Source organism: Rhinopithecus bieti, unplaced genomic scaffold, assembly GCF_001698545.2.
Source record: "Rhinopithecus bieti isolate Rb0 unplaced genomic scaffold, ASM169854v2 scaffold_4654, whole genome shotgun sequence".
Classification (NCBI taxonomy): domain Eukaryota; kingdom Metazoa; phylum Chordata; class Mammalia; order Primates; family Cercopithecidae; genus Rhinopithecus; species Rhinopithecus bieti.
The window spans coordinates 33,339-51,925 of NW_016804499.1; the positions used below are offsets into that span (position 1 = coordinate 33,339).

The 18,587-nt window shown below is 41.7% G+C and overlaps 1 protein-coding gene across 1 annotated transcript in view; it reads right to left on the reverse strand.

The window, feature by feature from the left end:
• The window catches only part of PIEZO2 (piezo type mechanosensitive ion channel component 2), a 299,082-nt gene that overhangs the window by 19,974 nt on the left and 260,521 nt on the right, over window positions 1-18,587 (reverse strand). Inside the window, exon 5 of the mRNA XM_017868803.1 lies at window positions 94-256. Within this exon, the coding sequence (XP_017724292.1) occupies window positions 94-256 (163 nt within the window). The remainder of the gene's footprint in view (window positions 1-93; window positions 257-18,587) is intronic.

The following is an 18,587-nucleotide window of genomic DNA, read 5'->3' on the forward strand; positions in this document are numbered from 1 at the left end:
GCAGGCTCAGCTGTTATTATCATAGTTCTTCAACTCATTAAGGGTCAAGGTCCTCAGAAATCAAAGAAGAAAGAGACATGGAGTTGGATTTACCAATTCTTCATTTTCAAACTCCAGGTTACTCTGTGCTGCTTCGTCTGTCACAGGTTTCTGAACAATGTTTCTACAGAGAAGCCAGATGGTCAGACTAGCAATGAACATCCCGATGTCAGGTACAAACACTCTGATCCCATTGCCAGCATCAGCTCCCTTTAAGCTACAAAGGAGAAAAAAGGGGAGGGGAGAAAATTTAGTTCTTATATTTCTACAGTTAAACTGCCTTATAGGATGTTTTGGTCTTGTTAATGATTTAAAATAAAAGATGCTCAGTTTCTCCCTAGAAGGTACAAGAAAGCTTTTTATTGACTTGAGTGTCTCACAAAATCTACACATTCAGGAAGATTCCAGTATTCCCTGGAGTTTCAGAAATATTATAAAGAACTCTTGAACCAATTCTCACTCCTAAAACATCCTAATGGACTATGTTTTGTTAAGTAAACCACATGTCCAGTACAAATGCAGTTGTTTGCAATCCAGCTGAAGCAGTCTAAAACTAAATACATACTAGCAGCTAGAAGATATTTTACTTTTGATATAAGTCAAAGATACAAGGAAAATAGAGAAAATATTAAAGTAATCCTGGAATCCAGGACGTCTTCATTATTTTGTGTACTTGGTTGATTTTGCCTTCTGTATTGTTCCAAGAAAGGTGGATCCAGTACATTTTTTCTTTTAATCCCAGAGAAGCAACACTGAACTTAGAAGAGTTGAGTTCAAGTCCAGGTCTGAAACTTAGTAGCTGCATCCTACTGGGGGCTTCTCACAGCCATCTGTTCTGCTGTGCTGAAGAAGTAATACTATTTGCCTTCCTTATTTTGTTCAAGTGACGTGAGATACTAGGCTATGGTTTCAGAATAAAATATAAATACATATATATGAAATAATGTTTGTGAAAGTTCTTTGTAAAGAATGAAACACATATTTTCACTAAGCCTACATTTTGAGAAGAGCAGCATCAATTGACATTTAGATAATTTTCACACATGTAGGGCATTTTTGTTATAACTGAGATCCTGAAACAACTATATTTAATAATATAGCAGGCAGCAAAGGCCAGAAGGTGAAGTGAAGAGTAGAAAGGGCTTCAACTGGAAAAGGAGGAGAGATCTGTCTGGGAAGGGAATAGAAACACCATCTGTGATTTTGGGAGGCGTCCAGGGGTAATGAATATGGGAATGAGAGGCAGTATATTGAGTGGCCAGCATAGTTGGCCAGCACACATCACCTCAGCTGAAATGTGTTCTGGCTAAGCTCACTCTGCTGCAAGACACCAGAGTTTAATAGCCACTGGTAGACTTCTCACACCATTCAGCACATGACACAGGCCAGCCATGTCCCTCATCCCGTGCTAGACGCTTGCCCTGTGTGCCTTTGCAACACTGAGCGACTGGGCTTGCAGTGCTATAGCGATGTGTAGCGCTGTAACCACAGTACCTATTACTATTATTAAAAGCCACAGGAAGAGCGATTCCTGGCATGTTCTCTGCTCACTCATATAATATAAAAAAGCTGTAACAAGAAAAACCTAATGAAATGACTAGGTGATATGAAGAAAAAGTTATACAGACTTAGGTTTACAAAATGAATTTAAAATACGGAAGATACAGGTAGAGGAGTCAAGAGTCTGTACCAGCATTAAAACTTCTGGGGAAGATGAGATGATTCATGGAAAAATTAAGCATAGAACTTCAAAGGAGGGTTAAGCCTTGAAAAAATGTTTATCAGAGATATAACTTACTTAGGGAAGGGAAGCAAAAGATAGAGCAATATACCATGTAAATACATACATATATATGTACATATATTCATATGCACTTTAAGTGATTACACACTGCGTTCATTTACATTATATATTATATATTTTGGTGGAAACATTTTAAAATAATAAACAGCAAGAACCTTAGCATCTAGAAATAGCTACTGTTAACATTTTTGAAAATAAAAGTTATCAATAACACCTACCATTTACTGAGCAGTTACTTTGTGCTAAGAGCTTTAGACACATTATTAATTAATCCAATCAACCATCATATTGAGTTAGGCATTATTATCCTCCTTTTACATGTGAAAAGACTAAGTCTTCAAAAGGCAATCTAACTTCCCAAAAGCCACATAGAAAATACAATTATACTCCATTCTCCTTACGTTCACTTTAATGCTTTCAACTGCTTTCCCATGTATGTATCCACATGGCCTTCCTTTCCAATCTTCCTTCTATACGTGGATGTGCACATTTATAGTTAACAAAACTAAGTTCATTATTTACCTACTGTTTGCAAGCTGATTTGTTCATTTAACATGTCACTAACATTTTTACAACTCATTGATGATTTATTTTTATATATCATCATACTAATGGACAGAAAGTATTTATTTAACTAGTCAACAACTGTTATAAATAGAATGTTTCCATGTATTTGTTACTATAATATACATAAAAATTAAACCTTAATTAAAGAGTCTTCTAATCTAGGATCTCCTAGGAATCAATCCTCAATCTACTCAGATTTGCTTTAAAAAGTGGTCTAGCCCGAAACTATGAAACTACTAGAAAAACACATGAAAACCACTAGAAGAAAACTATGAAACTACTAGAAGAAAATATGAAACTACTAGAAAAAACACTGTGGAAATACTTCAGAACATTAGTCTGGACAAAGATTTTTTTTGGGGTAAGACCTCAAAAGCACAGGCAACAAAAGCAAAAGTAGACAAATGAGATTATATCAAGCTAAAGAGTTTCTGCCCAGCAAAGGAAATAATCAACAGAGTGGAAAGACAACCTAGATAATGGGAGAAAATATTTGCAAACTATCCAGCTGAAAGGAATTAAGAATTAGAATATATAAGAAGCTCAAACAATCTAATAGTAAAAATAAATAACCAAATAAAAACAGGCAAATGATTCAAATAGACATTCCTCAAAAGAAGACGTACAAATGGCCAACAGCTTATGTAAAAAAAAATGCTCAACATCACTCATCGTCAAGGAAATGCAAATCAAAACCACAACGAGTTATCCTCTCACCCTAGTTAGAATGGTTATTATCAAAAAGACAAAAAAAAAGTGCTGACAAGGATGTGGAGAAAAGGGAACCCCTGTATACTGTTGGTGGAAATGTATAAGAGTGTAGCCACAACAGAAAACAGTATAGAGGTTCCTCGAAAACTTAAAAATAGAACTACTAAATGATCCGGCAATCCCACTGCTAGGTATATACTCAAAAGAAAGGAAATTAGTATATCTAAGAGATATCTGCACTTCCATGTTTACTGTGGCACTATTCACAATAGCCAAGATACGGAATCAACTTGAGTGTTCATCAACAGATAAATGGATCAAGAATATGTGCTATATACACAATGGAATATTATTCAGCCATTAAAAAGGAATGAAATCCTGTAATTTGCAGCAACATGGAAGAAACCAGAGGTCACTGTTTTAAGTGAAATAAGTCAGACACACAAAGACAATGTTCTCATTCATATGTCTGAGCTAAAAAAGTGGATCTCATAGAGGCAGAGAACACAGAAAGGTGGTTACCAAAGGCTGAGAAGGATGGCAGGGAGGGGGAGTGAGGAGTAGTTGGTTAATGAGAATAAAAATAGAGTTATATAAAAGGAATAAGTTCTAGTGTTCAACAGCACAGTAGGATGACTGTATTATTCATGTTTATTGTATATTTCAAAATAGCTAGAAAAGAAGATTTAAAATATTCCCAGCACAAAGAAACGGTAAATGTTTGAGGTGATGGATACTCCAATTACCCTGATTTGATCACTTTATATTGTATGGATGTATCAAATATCACATGTACCCGAAAATATGTACAATTATTACACATCAACTTAAAAAATGATCTGGAAGAGGGACTGTCCTGTGACAGCTTCATTTTTACAAATGGCCTCTAAACTCTTACCCCATTTAAAAAAATGCTTGTGTTAAAGGTTTTAAAATATAGCAAATTGCTTTCATTTGGAGAAAGAGTAAGAAAATCCACTTAAGAGAGCTTCAACCAAACTACATTTATATTATAGTAATGAAATCTGATGAAGGAATTCATCGTAGGAAAATTGCAGAGATTCATGGTATACTTTTAAAGTCTACCTAACCTGATTGAAAAGAGTAAACTAGAATATCATTAGAATGAGAAAAAATGGGGATCAAGGAATGAGAAAAAATGAGGATCAAGAAAAGAGACCAGTAAGAACAAAAGGCGAGGCTTGGGGGGCTGTTTTGGTGTGGGGCTGAGGTCAGAAGTAGTAGTAGGCTGGTACTACTCAGGTGGATTTTTGGCAATCGATTATTATAGCTCTTTCATGGAAAACAAATTGACTGTTTTATGAAAACATTTTCATTTTATGAAAAGCACCATCCAAATAGAGTCGAGAAAAAAAGACTTCTTAAATTAAAGTAACAAGAACTCCAGCTGTGGCCTCAGCTGCTTCTTACACCACAACAGACAGAGCAGGAAAGCTGGAGTCTTATTCCTTTCCCACCTGTGGATTGCATTAAGCCCCAATTTGCAAACAGTCACTTTGAGGCAACAGTCTCAGCTTTGTGCTTCTTGGTCCCAAAAGAGACATTTTATAACATACATATATTAAGGGAATAAATGAATGTAGTTTGCTAAAGCAATCACTCCACCCGCTGTGATAGAATTTAGCTACTGAATCCAGAATTGGGCTGCGATCCCTACTTAGAATGGAATCATTCAGCCATAAAGGTGCTAAACTATTAACTACTACTCTTGGCTTGCTGAGTTAACAAAGCAGTGCATTCATAATACTGTCATTGCAGAAACAATGACACTTTGGAAAAGTATGCACAATAAACAGGTCATAGTCTGACTGATATGTCATTTGGAGACCATCTTATCAATAATGTTTCCTTCTTCGGTGCTTACTAAACTACATTCATCAGAATGCCAGTCCTCAGAAATGCTGTCCATCAAAACAAAACAAAACAAGACAAAAGAGAAAAAAGAAACAGTCATTGGTCCAGTAAATGTGAGAAACTCACAATGCATACTATTATACTAAAAGACTTGAGGAGTTCTGTAGTAAAACAATTACATGTATTTGACCCGGAAACCATTTCTTACAAGTTTCTTCTGAGACTCTTACATGCTACAGAGCTAATGCGCAAGAGAAGCTTTTGAGAAGTGCTGGGCTACAGAATGTTCCTTGGTCTCTGTTTCTCTTTGAAATGAATCAATAATTTGGAAGCTATACTAACATATATAATTATACACATACCTTCTCCATACATTTAGTTTTTAATAAGCCTTCGATAATTTGGAAGTCGGTAACATCTCATTTCATTGTCTCATCTAATTGTTCAACTACCCATCCATTCACTAAGTCAGTCACTGAAATGATGGAGCTGGATGAGAATTAGAAATAGTCTAGTCCATTTCCTCATCTTACAGATTGTGGAAACCAATGAGTTTTTATTTATTTACTTTTTTGAGACGGAGTCTTGCTCTGTTACCCAGGCTGGAGTGAGCGTCGCCATCTTGGCTCACCGCAAGCTCTACCTCCCAGGTTCCCGCCATTCTCCTGCCTCAGCCTCCCGAGTAGCCGGGACCACAGGCGCCGCCACCACGCCCGGCTAATGTTTTTTTTGTATTTTTAGTAGAGACGGGGTTTCACTGTGTTAGCCAGGATGGTCTCGATCTCCGGACCTTGTGATCCGCCCGCCTCGGCCTCCCAAAGTGCTGGGATGACAGGCCTGAGCCACCGCGCCGGCCGATGAGTTTTGAATGGCTGGTTCAAATACACGGTTAGGGACAGAGCCTGACAGCAAGCTCAGGCTTTTTACTTTCTCACTTTGTCTCTGGAGGCAACACTACATCACGGTCCCCCCTCACCCATCGTCCACCTAATACAACAGGCCTCCTCAACCCACCACTGCTCAGAAAATGCCCTCTCAGGGGCTGCCCCTGCTCTCCCAACTGCAAGGCCCAAGTGACCCATTCCAATTCTCATCACGTTCCACCTCCATGCTGCATTTGACAGGGAAGACCAACCCCTTCTACTGTCAAATCTCCGTTCCCTTGGTTTTCTTACACTCTCTAATTCTCTACCTACCTATGAATATCCATGAAAACTCACGTTGCTGGGAAGTCCCACTAAGACATTCTGAATTGGGTTGTAGCCACCAGACTCTTCTCTATGTCCTACTTAAATGTTGATGAGTCCACAAAACTCTGTTCTTCATTTATTTTTCTTCTCACTCTACATCTACTTGGAGATATATCCATCCCCAAGGCCCTAACCAGCATCCACATGGTGACTTACTTATTCATTTCAATCAGAATCAAAAGTCAATGAACATTCTCTAGCACACCATTTCCCAAAAGCTGTTTCATGAATACTAGCTCTATAGAATGTAATAGTGTTATATTTTTTTCCATCATCCCCTCCTTCTCCTTTCCTCCCTGGCCTCTGGTAACCACCAATCTACTCTATTTTTATGAGATCCATTATTTTAGCTCCCACATATGAATGAGGACATGTTATAGTTGTCTTTCTGTGCATGGCTTATTTCATTTAACATAATCACCTCCAATTCTATCCATGTTGCTGCAAAGGACAAGATTTCATTATTTTTTCATGGCTGAATAACATTCCATTGTGCATATGCACCACATTTTCTTTTTTCTTTTCTTTTTCTTTCTTTTTTTTTTTTTTTTTTTTTTTGAGATGGAGTCTTGCCCTGTCACCAGGCTGGAGTGCAGTGGCGTGATCTTGGCTCACTGCAACCCCCACCTCCTGTGTTCAAGCCCTTCTCCTGCCTCAGCCTCTTGAGTAGCTGGGACAACAGGTGCCCACCACCACACCTGGTTAATTTTTGTATTTTTGGTAGAGATGGGGTTTCACCATGTTGGCCAGAATGGTCTCGATCTCCTGACCTCGTGACCCACCCACCTCAGCCTCCCAAAGAGCTGAGATCACAGGCGTGAGCCACCGCACCCGGCCTATGTACCACATTTTCTTTATCCATTTATCTGTTGATGGACACAGGCTGATTCTATATCTTGGCTATTGTATATAGTGCTGAAATAAACATGGGAGTATAAATATCTCCTTGACATACAAATTTCCTTTCCCTTGGGTATACACCCAGCAGTGGGACTGCTAGGTCATATGGTAGTTCTGTTTTTAGTTTTTTGAGGAAGTCCATACTGTTCTCCATAGTGGCTGCACTAATCTACATTCCCACCAACAGTGTACAAGGGTTTCCTTTTCTCCATATCCTCACCAGCATCTCTTGTTGCTACTGTTATTGTTATTCTTGAATTTACAAATAAAAACTATAGATATTTATTATGTAACTAGGCATATATAAGATATACATATAATTATACATTAGATAGAGAAATACATTATGGAATGGTGAAATCAAGTGAGTCAACACAGACATTATCTCACATACTTATCTTCTTTTCATGGGAAGGACACTTAAAAATCTGCTCTCTTAGGGCCGGGCGCGGTGGCTCAAGCCTGTAATCCCAGCACTTTGGGAGGCCAAGGTGGGCAAATCACTAGGTCAGGAGATTGAGACCATCCGGGCTAACATAGTGAAACCCCGTCTCTACTAAAAATACAAAAAATTAGCCAGGCGTGGTGGCGGGCATCTGTAGTCCCAGCTACTCGAGAGGCTGAGGCAGGAGAATGGCATGAACCCAGGAGGCAGAGCTTGCAGTGAGCCAAGATCGTGCCACTGCATTCCAGACTGGGAGACAGAGTGAGACTCCGTCCTATATATATATATATATATATATACACACACACACACTCATATTTATATAAAAATAAATATATATATAAATTAGGCACAGCCAAGAGATCAACAATAATAAATTATAGTAATTATAACATTATATCATGATAAAATTTATGTAAATGTGATCTCTCTTTCTTTCTCTCAAAATACCTTATTGTGCTGTGCTCACTTATTTTCAGATCACAGTTGACCATAAGAAACTGAAACCTTGGAAAGTGAAATGGCAGATAAGGGGGAACTACTGTATTTACCCCAAATAAGGACCCTCTAATAAATTACCACTGTATTAGGCCTTTCTTGTCTTGCTATAAAGGAATACCTGAGATTGAATAATTTGTAAAGAAAAGAGGTTTAATTGGCTCACGGTTCTGAAGGCTTTACAGGAACCACGGTGCTGGCAGTTGCCTGGTGTCTAGGGAGTCCTCAGAAAGTTTTCAATGGTGGCAGAAGGTAAAAGGGGAAACAGGCACATCACATGGCCAGAGCAGGAGCAAGAGAGACAGAGTGTTGTGGGGGAGTGGGGAGGTGACACACACTTTTTTATGTTTATTTATTTATTTTTTTGAGACAGAGTCTCGCTGTGTCACCCAGGCTGGAGTGCAGTGGTGGAATCTCGGCTCACTGCAACCTCCGCCTCCCCGGTTTTAGCAATTCTCCTGCCTCAGCCTCCTGACTAGCTGGGACTATAGATGTGTGCTAACACACCCAGCTAATTTTTTATATTTTTATATTTTTAGTAGAGACGAGTCTCAGTCTCCTGACCTCATGATCTGCCCGCCTTGGCCTCCCAAAGTGCTGGGATTACAGGAGTGAGCCACCTCGCCCAGCCGACACACACTTTTAAATGACCAGATCTCCTGAGAACTTGCTATCACAAAGACAGCACCAAGCCATGGAGAGATCCACCACCCTGACCCAAACACCTCCCACCAGGCTCCACCGCCAGCATTGGGGATTACAATTCAACATGAGATTTGGGTGGGGACAAATATCCAAACCATATCAACCACCACACAATTTTCCCAAACAGGAAACCAACATTGACACAACACTGCCATCCAATGTGCAGACTCCATTCACATTTTGCCACACGGACTCACAACATCTTGTACTGTTTGTGCCTGGGTTTCCGTTGGGAAGCATGCGTTGCATTCGGTTTTTTGTGTCTCACCAGTCTCCTTCATTCTGGGACAACTCCTCAGTTGTCTTTCATGCCCTTGACGATCTGAATGAGTACTGTCTTTCATTATGGAGGATGGCCCTCAACCTGGCTCATGAATTCAGGCAAAACATACACAAACATGGTGCTATGCTGCTCTCAGTTCAACACACTGGGAGGCACACATCCCCAACCCATCCCACCGTGATTACCTGGTTGAGTTGGTGTGCACCAGCTTTGTCTGCTGGGTCACCATGTTTACTTTGTATGTGATTTGAACTTTTGTAAGGATATATTCCAAAACTGCATCAATGTCCTCTTCCTTATCAAGCTTCCACCCACCAACCTTAGTAGACATTAATGACACCTGCCTGTATCAACTGTCATGATGGCTGCCTAGTGGTGGCTATTGGTGCCCTAAATATGAATTGGTATTCAGCTGCAAGTAAGCACTTCCCCTTACCTCCAGTAAATCAATTTCTTAGCTAAGTAATATCTATGTGGATGCATGAATGTCTCTTTTATTAGACAGACTGTATTTGAAACTACAATTTTGATGCTGAAATTGCCCCTGAGTTGTGAGGGCCCCTCCACACTGGCTCCTGGGAAATGTCCTTGTCATTCACTGAGCATTGTCCTACTTTCTGACACAGTAAGGTTTTCAGGCTTGTCTTCTACTTTCTCTACTCCAAGCCTTTCTACTCTCTGGGCTCCTGTTTTCTTTTTGTGCACCCTGGTATTCAGAGCTGGGCACGTGGAGTGGCACTGTTACTGGGGTGACATTGCTTCTGGGTCCTCTTATTTGACGGAATCCTTGACATATATTTCCATACACATGCCTATGCCTTTACAACTATTTCCATATCTTCTTGTGTATCTGTATTTTTAAAACCCATGTGTTCATTCTGGTACTTTCAACTTTAGTTTAACAGCTCAGGATTCTTTCTAGCCTCTGCTTTGTCAATCCTTGCTCTAATAGTGAGAAACATGGCTCCCACTATAGTTAAGTTCCCCATCAATGATTTGTTTCATGTAACGAATTCCCAACCCATGGCAACTGCCATATCCAGCTGCCAGTTCTGCAACCCCCGAGACAGAGCCACTTTCTCCTACTGGGTACACTTCCACCAACACCTCCATACAACTACTCTCCTTCAACAACCCAGTTTTTCAGAAACCTAGCATGCTGCTACAGCCAACAGTTCAAGGGGTCATTTCATGACCCTAATGTGCACACTTTGTGCACACCAATATCTCAATGCTTGATGGGAAAAGGAAGGAAGGAAAAATGGAAAGGCAAGGAATGATGAAAAGGCATTTTATTGACTCTTGGTAAAAAGAGGCTGAAAGAGAAGAGATGGAGAAGACAGGAGGACACACGCAGGTCTTCCCAGGTGTGCACAGGTACTTCTGTCACCCGCAATGGTCTAGGTTTCAAATTCAGCTTTCATCCTTCCCCAGGTACTATCAGTTTTTCCCCATTCTGTAACTTGTCTATTGAATAAACTACCACTGAGCAAATGTTCAAGATAAGGAAAACAGCAGCAACTTAATCTGAACTGCTGCCTATTTAGTTGAAGTAAGAGTGTTCTTGTTAAGTTACCTTGAGAAATCTTTGGGTTTTGATAATGAATTATTTTAAGGCTTTTGGACACAATGGTTGACTCTGAAAACTATAAAATGTGACTCTAATGTCTTCATTTGCAGATTTGGGAAATTAATCATGAGTATTTAGACTAGGTGTTTGGCAGATGATGGTTAAGGGCATTTAGAATAATAATCTGCAATTTAGAGTAACCACATAGGTGCTTGGTTGTTCTTTATCAACTTGGTCAAGTTGAGGGTTGTTCCCAAAATCCCAACACTGCATGGCTCTGAATTAGAAATGGCCAAAGAGACATCTACCTGTGTGTGACCTGGAAGGTACCAGTGAAGCAGGACAACTGTTTCTGAAGGTATTTACACAGTGGATGACAGACGAACACGGAGGTGTCAGCTAGGGTCCCTCATCCTCATTCTCCTCCCTAAGAGCTGCCCGGGGGCCACAGCAGCCCCAGGTTCGCTGCCAGATGCTTGGCTGCCACCCCATGGATGTGGTAGCTGCACAGAAGAAAGAGCTCCCAAGGACCTTTCCAGGGGCTCCCCATCGGGGTCCCACTTTAACAGCTGATGTCTCAGGTTGACTGGTTAGTCACCATGTCTGTCTTTCCTCTTGGACCTTGGCTCCCCTAGCACTGTCCATAATTATATGCAGCCTAATTCCTGAGATAAATTCTTTATCCTATAACAGAGCAAATTTGCTCCCCCACCAAACTCCAACTGACCAGCACCTACTGTGATGCTTTAATTGGCTAGCAAAGCTCTTGTGAAGTATTGCAAAATAGAAAGCCAGTAAAATCTTCTCTGTTTAAACTATAGCCCATACAGTGGAAGCCAGTGATTTACTCCTGTTTCGTGAGCACACAGTCTCAGGGTCTCCATCTGCTTGAACTAAAGTGTGAGGATTATGAATGTAATCCACAGTACACAATTCTAAGGCAGAGCAGCCCTCATTTGTCAATGTGGCTGAGTCTGCAAGTGCCATGAAATATAGCATTTGCCATTTTTTCAGGGAACAGCTTAGAGTAAGCAGCTGTAACAAGAATGTATTAGTCTGTTCTCACGCTGCTAATAAAGACATATCCAAGACTGGGTTTATAAAGGAAAGAGGTTTAATTTACTTACAGTTCAGCATGGCTGGGGAGGCCTCAGGAAACTTACAATTATGGCAGAAGAAGAAACAAACATATCCTTCTTCACATGGAGGCATCAAGAGATGTGCAGTGTGAAGTGGGGGGAAAGCCCCTTATAAAACCATCAGATCTCATGAGAACTCACTCGCTATCATGAGAACGGCAAGGAGGTAACTGCCCTTGTGATTCAATTACCTCCCAGCAGGTTCCTCCCATGACACATGGGGATTATGGGAGCTACTGGGTGATGACACAGCCAAACCACATCAAGGAATAAACTTCTAATTTGCTTCTGAGCTTACCATCCCTCCTTCTGAGCATTGCTCTTTAGCCTCGTGTTTTTCCAAATGCAGGTCATGAATAATTAGTTTATTATAAAATAAACTTAGTGGGAATCAACCAGTACTTTCTTTTTTTCTGTAATATAATAGAACAAAGGAAATAAAAAATATATCAAATCTCCTTGCATGTGATAAGAGGAACTATTTTTTTTTCCTTTGAAACTTTTAAATCATATATTATACCAGATCACAACAAAAAGTGCATTGCTGGCCCGACACAGTGGCTCACGCCTGTAATCCCAATACTTTGGGAGGCCAAGGCAGGTGGATCACTTAAGGCCAGGAATTCGAGAGCAACACGGTGAAACCCTGTCTCTACTAAAAATACAAAAATTAGCTGGATGTGGTGGTACACACCTTAATCCCAGCTACTTGGGAGGCTGAGGCAGAAGAATCACTTGAACTGGGGAGACGGAGGTTGCAGTGAGTGAGATTGTGCCACTGCACTCCAGCCTGTGCGAATGGAGTGAGACTTTGTCTAAAAACAAAAAAAAAAAGTGCATCGCTTCCTGTGGTCACAGTAAAAAAAAGTTTGAAAAGCATTATCAAACAAGTAAGGCAGTTGTGTAGGGAACAGATGAAGACAGTGCAAATCCTCTTTCCAAGTCTCCTGGAGCCAAATGTACTTCAAAATTCATCTTTTTCCAGAGTTCAGAAAGATACACGTTACAGACATGATGTACCACTTGATGCAGACACTAGGCAGTGGCCCTGTTCAAACACACACACGAGGACAATTCGCACTCACAGGAATGGTCTCCCTTCAGCTACCACGTGACTTCAGGTCAGGTTTTGCAATCACAAAACTAGGCTAAAATGTTTTCAGAGCATTGCAATTTTGAGATTGCAGGTGAGGGATCTCAAAGGCTGTACTCAAATCTATTATAACAAGCTAAAAGTAGTTAGCTATAAAAAATTCCAAAATTTTCAGAAATAAAATAGTAATCAAATGAGTGACAAATATCTCTGAATGTTTAACTGTCAAAAGGTAAAGCTTCTGTTAAGCAAACAAAATAAATGAAAATACAAATTTGTAAAGCACAAATAATAGAGTGGTAGCCACACTACAAATAGAATCACCCAAAAATATCTTTAAATATGTTTCTTCATGCAGTACAAATGTGCTTTAATTTCCACAAATGTGTTTGGTAAACATTTAGCGTAATAATGCAGGATTGATAGGCAGTCAGACTGAAGATAGAACAGCCAATTAAGAGACGCCTGGAGTGAAAGAAAAATATGATGTCCACACAACCACCTGCCTGCAAACATTCATAGCAGCTCTACTCATAATTGCCCCAAACTGAAAACAACCCAATTATCCACCAACCAATCAGCAAATAACAGGCATATCTACGTAATGGAATACTATTAGCAATAAAAGGGAATTATCACACTGTACCCCATAAATATGTACAATTATTATGTATTATTTATAAATAAAAGTTAATTAAACAGGAATCAAGGAGGATTCACAAGGATACTTGTGACTCTATGGATAAATCTAAAAGGTTTATGCTATGTGAAAGAAGCCAGACACAAAAGGCCATAGACTCCATGATTGCATTCACATGACGATCCAGAAAAGGTAAAGCCAGAGGAGGAAAACTCAGATCAGTGGTTGCCAGGGGCTGGGGGAAGAGGTGGGAGGCTGACTGCAGAAGGCAGGAGAATCTTTTTGGAGATAATGAAGATAATACACATCTTGACTTCTATATTGTCAAACTCATAGAACTACTCACCTAATATGGGTGGAATTTTAGTGAATGTAAATTGCACCTCGATGAACCAGAGAGACAGAGAGAGAGAGCAAGATGGGGAGATGTGCAGGGGTGAGGGAAGTACAGAAGCAATTTAGCATGAAACAATAAAGACCACAAGTGTGGTGAGTAGGAATAGAGAGGAAAAACAAAATCTGAGAAAATGTAAAAATGTAAATGAAGGAACCACCACCAAAATCTAACAAATACTTCATACAAATGAAATATTTTAAACAAGCTACATCTGTAAATATGCAGCTGTTGAAAATAACAGAAATTGTACTAAATGGTAGGCATTGTTTTCTGACATCTCAACATTCAGGAAAAAATATGGTCGGTAAAGTCCTTGAGCCCTTCGCTGCAGTATTTCAACAGAGCTGCCTCAGTGGTTTCTCCCTGGGGATTACCCTAATAGAAAATTTATGGCCAGGATAAAATTAACAATGCTGGATTCAGAGGAAACTCTTTCTATTGCGAATCCCTTTGCTTAAAATTCTGGGAAATTATGTTTTAGTAGTTCAAGACCTATTACAAAATCAATGATTTATGGAATTCTGGCTAGGTTAATGAGACGTTCTCCTAAACAAAGATTTGTTATTTTTATAAATTAAAAAATAAAATAAACGCTCCCAGAGTGAGCTGTGGCCATTGAGATTTGTAGCCTACACATTTGAACAGTGTGTATTTCTATCTTATTTGTATGACGCAAGCCTTGTGCTCCAGCCGGGTCAGATTCCTCAGCAATGCACAGGCAGGTCACACCCACCCCAACCTCACTGCTGTCCCTGTCCTTTGTAGACTCTTCCCTTCTCTGGGCAAATACTGACTCCTCTTTGATTCATCAAGATGAATCCAGCTTCCCACAGTAATTATCTCCCTTCCAGTCCAGATGCAAGTGTCTCTCTGCATGGGTTCCTTGGTAATTCAAGCAAATGCTGTCCATATCAACAGTGAGCTTTGGGGCATCTATTTCAGATGGGTGAGCAGTTCAGGATGAGACCATTTCTTCTTCTTCTTCTTACCTACTTCATCATTCATGCTCATCTCAATGTTGACTATAAGGTACGTTTTTAACAACGTTTTTAAGTGGAATGGTGTAAGAAATCATCATTTATTACAGTCGATACATTTGGTGGGACCAAATGTTCAGTAACAGCTGTGTGTACTGTAGTGAATTTCCTCTTTTAGTATTCAATGTCCCAAGCACATCTGTTCAATATTCTTTGGGCATCTACTCAATGCTAGGCACTGTGATGACCTTGCAGCTTCCTCCTGATACCCAGGTGTTTCTGTTACATTAGGTAGCTAGTCAGGCATGAGTGAGGCAGGAGAGGGTTGCCCCCACCTCCTACCATGAAAGTCAGGTGAGCATCAGGTGATGGTCAGGTGGTTATTGTCTCTCTAAATTAATAATTGGTCGCAGCCAGCAGCAGGGAAAGGCCGTGTCCATACAGACAGAAAAACGCCTGAAACTGATCATCAGCAGCTTCCTGATAAAATCCCTGGAGTTGGGTGAACCGGCTCAAGCATGCGCATTAAGAGGCAAAATGGGCCAAGTGTGGTGACTCACGCTTGTAATCCCAGCACTGTGGGAGGCCGAGGCCAGTGGCGGATCACCTGAGGTCAGGAGTTGAGACCAGCCTGGCCAACATGGAGAAACCCCGTCTCTACTAAAATGACAAAAAAATTAGCCAGGGCCGTCTGTGGTGGACACCTGTAATCCCAACTACTTTCGGGCGGCTGTGGCAGGAAAATCCGCTTGAACTCAGGAGCCAGAGGTGCCAGTGACCCGAGATCACCGCCCACTGCACTCCAGGCCTGGGCAATAAGAGCAAAACTCGTCTCAAAAACAACAAAAAAGGCAACATGGCAACGTATGACCTTCAGGGACATTCCGCAGGTCAAAGGCGAAGCACGCCTCAATGACCTCCTTGCCTAACAAAGACTCAGTGAAGGCAAACTGCGCACTGCCCCTCCAACCGTGCTGGCAGCAGCCCGCCTTGTGCGTGTGGCGGGCAAGCACACCCCAAGGGAAAGAAGAATCAGCGCGGAAGGAAGGGGCACAAGACTCGGAAGTATGTCAGCCGTATAAAACCCCAAGTCAACAGCCTCAAACACACCCTTCGCGTGCCTCCCACCCACGATGCGCGGCCACACCCTCTGGCACCCTTATCTTCGCAAGAGTAACTTTAACCTTCTTCCTTCCATCTCCCTCCGCTCTACACGCTGTTTCGAATACACTCGCCTTCACATCTTCCGTTTCTAAAGTCTTTCCGCTTGGCTCGCGCCCGCCGCCGAGCCGGGCGGCCGGGACGCGCGGCCTCTTTTTCTGCTTGTACCCACCTCAGTCAAATCCTCCTTTCATCTCAGGACGGCAAGAGAGTGCTGCAGATCGTATAGATCTCGCTGGCAGTAACTCGGGATACCTTGCACCCCGTAACATTTTGGATGTTAGGATGTTTTGCAAGATTCCACACACCGCTCCCTCTCTTTCTGAGGTGAGAGTCTGTAAATGGAGAAAGAATTTGGCCCGCGCCTTCCTGCATGGGCATTCTTCCCCCTGAAGCCTCAGAGGGCTGTCAGATGTTTGCAGATCCCACAATCCCTCCCTCTCTTTCCTGAGGTAAGAGTCTGTGATGGAGAAGAATTCACCCGCGCTCCTGCATGGGCATTCTTCCCCCTGAAGTCTCAGAGGGCTGTCATTTGCCCAGAGACAACATGTGTCCTCCAGGCACTTAGGTGCCACTGGCTTCTGGCTCCCACCACGTTGTTTGGTAGAAAGTTAACGGCCTCACGGCCGGGCGCAGTGGCTCACGCCTGTAATCCCAGCATTTTGGGAGGCTGAGATGGGTGGATCACTTGAGGTCAGGAGTTCAAGACCAGCCTGGCCAACATGGTGAAACACCATTTCTACTAAAAATACAAAAATGAGCTGGGCATGTTGGTGTGCACCTGTAATAACAGCTACTCTGGAGGCTGAGGCAGGAGAATCACTTGAACTCAGGAGGCAGAGGTTGCAGTGAGCTGAGATCACGCCACAGCACTCCAACCTGGGCAACAGAGCAAGACTCCGCCTCAAAAAAGTAAAGGAAGCCAAAAAAGAAAGTCAATGACCTCATGAGGTTGCTCAGTGACCACACCAGAGCCCCCAGCTACAACAGAGTGCCAGGGAATGGTGCCGTTTGTTGGGGTACCTGTGCAGCAGTAGCAGTGCCATGTGGGGTTGGTGATTGTGGGGGTGTCTCACTCAGGATTTGCCTTAGAGTGAACCTCAGTTTAACATCCGGGGAATGGAGTGCTCCCTCTGACCTGCAAATTTCATCTCTACCAGCAACAGGTGTAATGGTTGCTGATGTTGTTGTTTCTGTCTCTCTTTAAAAGTACCTCAGGGTCAGGCGTGGTGACTCACGCCTTTAATCCCAACACTTTGAGAGGCTGAGGTGGGTAGATCATGGGAGGTCAGGCGTTCGAGATCAGCCTGGCCAACATGGTGAAACCCTGTCTTTATTAAAAATACAAAAAATTACCCGGCTGTGGTGGCATGTGCCTGTAATCCTAGCTACTTGGGAGGCTGAGGCAACAGAATCTCTTGAACCCGGGAGGCGAAGGTTACAGTGAGCCAAGATCATGCCACTGCACTCCAGCCTGGGCAAAAAGAGCGAAATTTCATCTCAAAAAAAAATAACTAAATAAATAAAGAAGAAAGAAAAGAAAAGTAACTCAGGGCAACGTGCAGATGACTCAGAACACACAGTAGCATTCCTGAGGACTGGGAGCAAACACTAACCCTTCAGACCCTGGGTCCTAGTAATAGCGAACGAGTCAAACAGACCAGCCTTCATATTACCTACCACTGTTTTTCTTCAAAAAATTAAACTCCTGTTTTCTGGAAGGTGCTGGTCACCATCTGACAATGTGGGGCGAGGCCTGAGCATTGGGTTTCAGATTTCTAAGGACAGGTGTCGTCATCCTCCCTGCCCTGCAGTCTCCATCCATTAGTGTTCTAATAAAAAAACACCAGCAAATTCACTGAAATTACACTCAGTCCAATATGGAATTCGATTATCTGTGTGGATTTCTAAATAAACATATTTAACTGGTCGGAGTAGAGTGCAGAGAAGTTTTCAAACCCAAACATTTCTCATGATGGCCGAGTGAAAACAATTTTCTCTCTGTTTATGGCAAGCAGGTCAATAAACAGTATCTAGGAGAAGTCACTGGAAGCCGTATGTGAGGCCTCCTTGCTGTGTGAGGTCCAGCACCACTGGCCTCCACCTCATGTCTGAGAAGTAGGTTCCTGTTGGTTCAGTTCTGCTCACCACCTCCTGTGCCAAAAAGAGTTGGAGGTGAGGTGTGGTATGCAGGATTATTTGCTTCTCTGCCATGGCCTTCCACCTAGTCTCTGCTGAAAAAAAGTCTCTCAACCCCCCCACATAAGGTGAGTCACTCCTAATTCACTACAGCGATAGAATGATGCAGTGTCCCCAAATCCTGACTCCTGAATGAAAAAGTAAAAATGCTAAACATCACTGCCTACTCTGATAGCCACACTGCCAACAGTGTTGTGGGAGGGACCCAGTGAGGGATAATTGAATCCTGGGGTTGGTTTCCTCCATATGGTTCGCATGGTAGAAAGTCTCAGAAGATCTGATATATATACATATACATACATATATATATATATATATGTGTACACACACACAC